Here is a 7,194-nt window from a genome sequence, read left to right as displayed (position 1 = left end):
GTCTGGGGGATAGGGTGGGGTATGGGGGATAGGGTGGGGTATGAGGGATAGGAGTAGGGTCTGGGGGATAGGGTGGGGTGGGGTGGGAGCGAGCACAGGAATCCATAGACCCTCCATATTACAGAAGATCTATAAAGCCCCTACTATGTGCTCGGGCTGTTCTCGGCTTTACCTCTCCACCACCCCCACCCACCACTCTTCTCCAAACCCGGTGCTGGGCACACAGGTCAGCAGGACAAAGCCATCCCCACCCCGCAGTCAAGAATCAGTGCTTCAGCCGGGTGTGGTGACTCACGCCTGTAATCCCAGCACTTTGGGAGGCCGAGGCAGGCGGATCACCTGAGGTCAGGAGTTCAAAACCACCCTGGCCAACATGGTAAAACCCCATCTCTACGAAAAATACAAAAGTTAGCCAGGCGTGGCTGTGGGCACCTGTTATCCCAGCTACTCGGGAGGCTGAGGCAGGAAAATTGCTTGAACCCGTGGGGCGGAGGTTGCCGTGAGCCGAGATCGCACCACTGCACTCCAGCCTGGGCAACAGAGCCAGACTGTCTCAATAAAAAAAAAAAAAAAAAAAAAAAGAATCAGTGCTTCCGGAAGAATAAGGCAGGTGGCGAGGAGGGAGGGGACCTGGGCAGAGAGGCCTCCCACTCGGGAGAACATTTGGGCTGAGACTTGGTGAGGAGAGAAAGTATTCCAGACCAAGGGAGGCTGTGAGAAGATGGGTGAGAGCCATTCAGGGACAGCCAGGAGGAGGCGAAGTATGGGCTGCAGGCTTGGGGCACAGACCCCTACCAGGCAGCACCGCCAACTCGGGCACCCCAGGATCAGTGAGACGTGGGGTCAGATAGTGTCAGCCCAGCCCGAGTGGTGCGGGGCCTCACTTAACCTCCCAGAGGTTCCTCCTCTGGGAAATGTGCACATTTCCTCCTCTGCACAATGGGTATCAGTCGTCATCACAAGACTGTTACATGGGGAGCGCTCACCCTGTGCCAGGCACTTTGGGAAATGTGCTCTGATGGCTCATCTCAGCGCCACAGCAGCCCTATGACGTGGGGGCCATTGCCACTGCTATGGCTCTGCTAATAATAGCCACCATGAGAACTGCTTGAACCTGGGAGGCAGAGGTTGCAGTGAGCCGAGATCGCACCACTGCACTCCAGCCTGGGGACAGAGCAAGACTCTGTCTCAAAAAAAAAAAAAAAAAAAAAAAAAAAAAAAAAAAAATTAGCCACCATGATTACCATTATTAACATGGCTGTAATCCCATTTCCTAGAGGAGAACAGGACCAGTGACTCATCCAAAGTGCTCACCCAGCACATAGTGAGGGTCCGTCAGTGGGGTCCCCTCCACCAGGCAGAAGCCCGGCTGCTTGACTGAGACCCCCTTCTCCTATACAGGGGCCAGCATTGACTTTGAGCACACATCAGCCACCTATAACCATGAGAAGGCCCACTCCTACTGGAACTGGATCCAGCTGTGGAACTACGCACAGCCCCCAGACGTGATCCTCGAGGCAGGGGGGATGGCGGGAGATGGGACAGCGGCAGGGAAGTGGTCCGGGCAGGGTTTGGGGACAGGAGCTGGCAGAAGAGGTAGGGGGTGGGAGCAAAGGGAGTTGGGGCAGGGGCGGGGTTAGAGGTAGGAGCAGGAGACATGCAGGGGCAAAGGCAGGGAACAGAAGGAGGGGGCTATTGACAAGGCGGGGGCTGGGGAGAAGGCCGGGGGCAGGAGGTGAGAACAGACAGCAGGGGCTGCTGGGGCTAGGGTAGGAGTGAAGCAGAGGGACAGCTTGCTTTGGCATTGGAAGAGACCCCACCACTCAGCCCTCAAGATTTGAGGATCAGAGAAACCTCGGGACTACACTGGGCATGGACCCATCATAGACTCATTTTGCAGAAGAGGAAACTGAGGCTCAAAGAACCAGGTCACTTGACTGCGGCCACACAGCTGGTCACTAATATGTAGCAGAGCCACAGTTCAAACCTGAACTCCTCACCCTTCCAGGATCCTGCCTCACAGATGAGGAAAATGAGGCCCAGAGAAGGAAAGGGCTTGTCCTGGTCACAAAGCAGGTGCCTTCATTCAGTGAACACCAGCTGAGAGTCTCATCCCAGTGGCCGACCCTGGGTGATGCCAGAAGGTCCCAGGCCACTCATCCGTGGGTTCTACCTTAAGGAGCTCCAAGATCTTGGCACTCGAGGTCAAGCTGGGGTATTGACCTTGCTCAGCTTGGATGGGGTGAAGGGCTTCCTGATGGAGGCAGCCAAGGACTAGCAGATCCGCAGGCAGAGAGAACCTAGGGGCACAGGCCAAGCACAGGGCCCGGGAGTGCAGGGTGGTGCCCACATCCAGGCTGGGGCAGGGGGCATGGGGGGCAGTGACTGGGTTGCAAAGCGCTGGCTACAGTCAGGTTTGGAGCAGTAGTGAAAGGCAGCCCAGGCAAGACTCTGCCCCTCCTGGGCCCTCTCCCAGCTCCGGCCTGACTGAGCTCTCCAGGTCCCCACATCATCAAGCCTGGTTCGCCCCTGGTCCTTCCCCGTGCTGTTCCCTCAGCTCCCTTTCCCAGCTGGCTCCTCAACTCCCTTGGCCCCAGCTCCTCAGGAGGCCTTCCCTGACGCCCACAGCCCCCTGCACCCCTGGGCTAGCATCTACTGTTCAGATAAGGACTGTCCATGCCATGGCTCCAAAAGCTCAGAACCCACCGAGTAATCTCCTTTCCTGGATGATTTCCGTCAAACCTCTTTCTCTCCCTGGGCCTGTTTCCCCTCCTGTGGGGCAGGAGATTGTGGTAGTTAATGGCAAGTTCCAAGGTCAGATTCCCTGGGCTGCACTTCCAGCTCTGCATGGCCCTGGACCAGTCATTGTCCTGCTCCCCCAACTCAGTTTCCTCACCTTCAAAATGGGGATAGTGATGGTGCCTAAGTCATGGGCTGATTGTGAGACCATGTAAAGAATAATGGGAGGGATGAATGAATGAATGAGTGAGTGCGTAAATTAATGAATGAATGGGTGCCAATGGGGAGCGGGTGGAGGCTGGGAGGCCCCAAGCAGGCCCCTCCCTTACTGCATTGAACTGAGGTAAGGCTTACCCCTGCATGGGCCGTCAGGAGAGCTTCCTGAAGGAGGTGGCACTTGAGCCAAGCTTTGGAGACAAGAAAGGACTGGCTTACCCAGGAGGGCCCAGGAAGTGCAGGGGATCAAAGGTGGGATGACCCCCCCCACCCACCCAGCATATCCCTTATTGTACTTGCCTCTTCTAGCCCAACGTGACACCTGGCAACTGCTGGGCCTTTGAGGGTAACCGCGGCCAGGTGACCATCCAATTGGCTCAGAAGGTCTACCTGTCCAACCTCACACTGCAGCACATCCCCAAGACCATCTCGCCATCAGGCAGCCTGGACACTGCCCCCAAGGACTTTGTCATCTATGTGAGCACTCCCCTGTAGGGAGCTATGCTTAGCTAAGGGGACAACCTTCCAATGGTGGTATTCCAGGCCTGGGGTAAACAGCGTCTGCACAACGCATGCAGCCTGGAGGGGCTGCATGCAGCTTGGTTAAGGCTGGAAGTGGCCAGGGCTGGGGTCTAATTTTAGCCTTCAAGGGTAGGGGATAAACAGCTACTCTATTTCAAACCCAGCTTTTCAGAGCCAAGATAATCTTCAAAGACCATGGAGCCCCCATTTTGCTAAGAAGGTCCGAAGCATTACCTGAACTATCTCAGTAAAATAAGGTCCAGAGAAGGATCAGGGAAACACCCCAATCCTACAAGTCAATGGCAGAGCTAGAAATAGACCCTCAGCCTCTGACTCCCAGGCCAATGCTCTTTCCTGTCCATTACACTGTGCTGCCGTGAAACGGTGCCCAAAGAGGTAGTGAGCTCGCATCCTGGGGAGTGTGCAAGTCTCCACTGGAGAGGGGAGACAGCCTCTGAAGGCCCTGCTTGTATCTGACACCATCACCTTGGTTCTGGTTCCACAGGGCATGGAGGGCTCCCCCAAAGAGGAGGTGTTCCTGGGGGCATTTCAGTTTCAGCCAGAAAACATCATCCAGATGTTCCCACTCCAGGTACCCGCAAAGAGCTGCCTGTGCTGAACACCTGCTGAATGCACAGTGTGTAGTCTGTACCCTGGGACGCCTCTTCATCCCCCAGTATCCCCAGGAGGTGCCCAGTCATGACTAACCTGTTTGACAGACAGAGAAACTGAGACTCAGAGAGTGGGAGCCGCTACCCAGGACCAAGCGGGACTCCAGGGAGATCCAACGCCTGTGGCCGTGTCCCCTTTTCCCTGATGCGCCTGGGAGCCCTCTTGCTGCGTTTCTTCCCAGGGACAGCAGACCTTGAGCAAGAGGTTCCTATTGGGCAGGGGCTGCTGGTTCCAAAGGCAGAGTCTCCATAGTGGGTGGCCCCATAATCAGCACCTGATCCAACCACAGGTGGGGAAACTGAGGCCTGAAGGAGAGGGATTTGGAGACAGAAGCAGGTCCGGAGGAGTGACCACTGGAATGGCCCTGGGGCTTGACAGGGCGAATGTTCAGGCTTGGGAATCAAACCCATACTGACCCGAATCTCGGTCCAACCACAAATTATGTGTGAGCTTGGACCAAGCCCTGCTTCTCTGGAGCCTCAGTTTCCCCTTCTGTCATTCCCTGGGAGGTTGAAACCATCCAGTGAAGGCCAAGCGTGCCCCACTTTTTGCACTAGATAGGGAGAGTAATAAACACAGGCTCCACCCCCTCTTGCTTGGCAAAAACGGGGAGGGGCCTCACAGAGCACTTACTATGTGCCAGGAGTCTATGGGTGAGCTGCCTCTGTGACTGATTCGCTTCCAGAGGCCGCCTGGCCCCCAAATCTCATTTCATGCCCACGGCAATCCTGGGAAGCAGATATTACCACTCCCATCTTACGGGGGTGGGTGGGGGCAGGGCAGGAGTGGAGGACTGAGGCCCAGGAAGGGTGGAGGTTTGCCCAAGATCCCACAGCACCAAGGCTGGGACATTTCCTCACCCACAGCGTGTCCGTCCTTCTGGCCTCAGCATCTTCAGTAAGAACTCCTGAATATTGACTTGTTGTGAGGCCTTGGGACAGTCCATCCTCCTCTCTGGGCCTTAGTTTTCCCACCTATGAAATGGGAAATTTCCCACCTTTGGACAGGCACGGTGGGAGTCTATGGGCGAGCTGCCTCCGTGACTGATTCTCTTCCAGAACCAACCGGCCCGGGCTTTCGGTACGGTCAAGGTGAAGATCTCAAGCAACTGGGGGAACCCAGCCTTCACTTGCCTGTACCGCGTGCGAGTGCATGGCTCTGTGGCCCCGCCCGGAGAGCAAGCCTCACCAGAACCCCTACCTGAGAGAGATTAAAATTTATTCTTTACCCCCAGACCAAGTCTGAGTGTCTTTTGGCCCCAAAGAGAGAGAGTGGGCTAGCCTTTGACCTCTGAGCATTTGATGGTTAGCAATGGTTGATCCCATGCTGGGTGCCCAGGCACCTTCTCAACAGCCCCAGGAGACCCCATTCACAGATGAGGACAGTGAAGGCTCCAAGCAGCAAACTGACTTGCCGCAGGTGACAGCCAACAAATGGCAGCTCCAGGATTCAAACCCAAGCAGTCTGACTCCTGCACATGAGAAGCCTTTCTTGCTTCAAGTTAAGCTCTGTCCCCAAACTGTGTGTGACATCGGCCAAGACCCTACCCTCTAGGAGCCTCGGTCTCCCTACCCATAAAATACGGACAGGATTACGGTTATTGTGTCAGACAAGGTGATAGATCAGAGGTCCCAACCCTACCCACTGTGGAGTGTTTCAACATCATACTGACAATTTACTGTGTGACATTGAGCAAGTCAGACACCCTCTCTTGACTTCAGTTTTTCCAGGTATGTAAGTATTGTTTTGCAAACTTCAGTCACTCATATTTTGTCCGTGTAATCTTTGCCATAGCTGAGGTCCCTCCTGCTCTAGCATTGTCTTGAGAGCTTATAGAGGTGCTAAAAACAGTGCCTATTCCTGGTACCTACAGCAGCTGTGTGCACAAGGCTCTCAGCACAGAGCATGACACACGATGGGTGCTGGGTAAATGATCCTCGAGGTTATTGTCAACCTCTGGCCCCACACAAGTGATAGGAGGCCTAGTCCTCTGGGAGGGGCTGAGCTCCAGAATAGGGCAGACTGGCCCAGCCGGAATGGCAGCAGGAACTGGAGCCTTCGAAGGAGGGAATTCCTAGCAGGCAGGGGCAGGGAAGTGGAGATGCTGGCACAGGGCCAGCTGGGCATTAGAAGGGTGGACAGATCAGAAATATGCTTGTCTCCAGGGAGGGCACCCTGCACCAGCCCTCCCTGCTGCAGAGTCTGCCACTCTGGCCATCTGCCAGGCCTCCATGCCAGCACCCAGGACTCCTCCAGCACCTGGCCCAGGCCCATCTCTGATGGACCTCACAGTGGAATGGGCTTCAAGGGGTCACCTCACATCCCTGCTGCTCCCTGCTCCTCCCAGCCATCAGGGGACCTGGAAGCCACACACGTCCAGCCTGGTATCATTAGGGCAGTTTTTCTGTAAACCATTCTTGTTATTAAAAAGCCAAATCAAACTGAGGTTTGCTAAAAAGCGAATCCATTGAGAAACCCCACTTCCCCCACGCCCTCCTGCCCCTCCCAAGCTCACTCCTCTAACTGGTGTGTGTTTTTTCCCAATCACTTGTCTTTTAAGTGTCTTTTGTTCAACAGATTTTCTCGAAAATATTATCAACTCAATGTTTTTCTTTATGGCATCTAAGTTGTGTGCATTGTTGGGAAGGACATCCCCAGTTCCAAGTTTATAGACATATACTCCTGTATTTTCTTCTACTAATCTTTTTTTTTTTTTTGGAAACAGGATCTCACTCTGTCATCTAGGCTGGAGTGCAGTGGTGTGATCTCGGCTCCCTGCAACCTCTGCCTCCCAGGTTCAAGCAATTCTCCTGCCTCAGCCTCCTAAGTAGCTGGGACTACAGGCGCCCACCACCACACCCAGCTAATTTTTGTACTTTTTGGTAGAGACGGGGTTTCACAATGTTGGCCAGGCTTGTCTTCTATTAATTTGATTATACACATATTTTATACATACATATATATGAATATATATACACTTGTTAGTGCATAAACCCACACAAGATATAAATGTATAATACCTCCTTAACGCATTTGGAATTTATT

At 54.3% G+C, this 7,194-nt stretch overlaps 1 protein-coding gene across 3 annotated transcripts in view; it reads left to right on the top strand.

The window, feature by feature from the left end:
• Positions 1–5,384, top strand: part of SUN5 (Sad1 and UNC84 domain containing 5) — a 23,496-nt gene extending 18,112 nt beyond the window's left edge. For 2 of the 3 annotated variants that reach the window (XM_017884087.1, XM_017884085.1), the window contains 4 exons: positions 1,402–1,517; positions 3,265–3,432; positions 3,983–4,069; positions 5,208–5,384. In XM_017884087.1, coding sequence (XP_017739576.1) covers positions 1,402–1,517; positions 3,265–3,432; positions 3,983–4,069; positions 5,208–5,363 — 527 coding nt within the window. In that variant the 3' untranslated portion in view covers positions 5,364–5,384. Of the gene's footprint in view, positions 1–1,401; positions 1,518–3,264; positions 3,433–3,982; positions 4,070–4,196; positions 4,354–5,207 lie in introns of all 3 variants that reach the window. The other variant, XM_017884086.1, reaches the window with a different exon arrangement.
• Positions 5,385–7,194: the final 1,810 nt, after the last annotated feature.

The sequence above is a fragment of the Rhinopithecus bieti genome, unplaced genomic scaffold, assembly GCF_001698545.2.
Source record: "Rhinopithecus bieti isolate Rb0 unplaced genomic scaffold, ASM169854v2 scaffold_14455, whole genome shotgun sequence".
NCBI lineage: Eukaryota > Metazoa > Chordata > Mammalia > Primates > Cercopithecidae > Rhinopithecus > Rhinopithecus bieti.
This window is presented reverse-complemented; position numbering and strand designations above follow the sequence as displayed.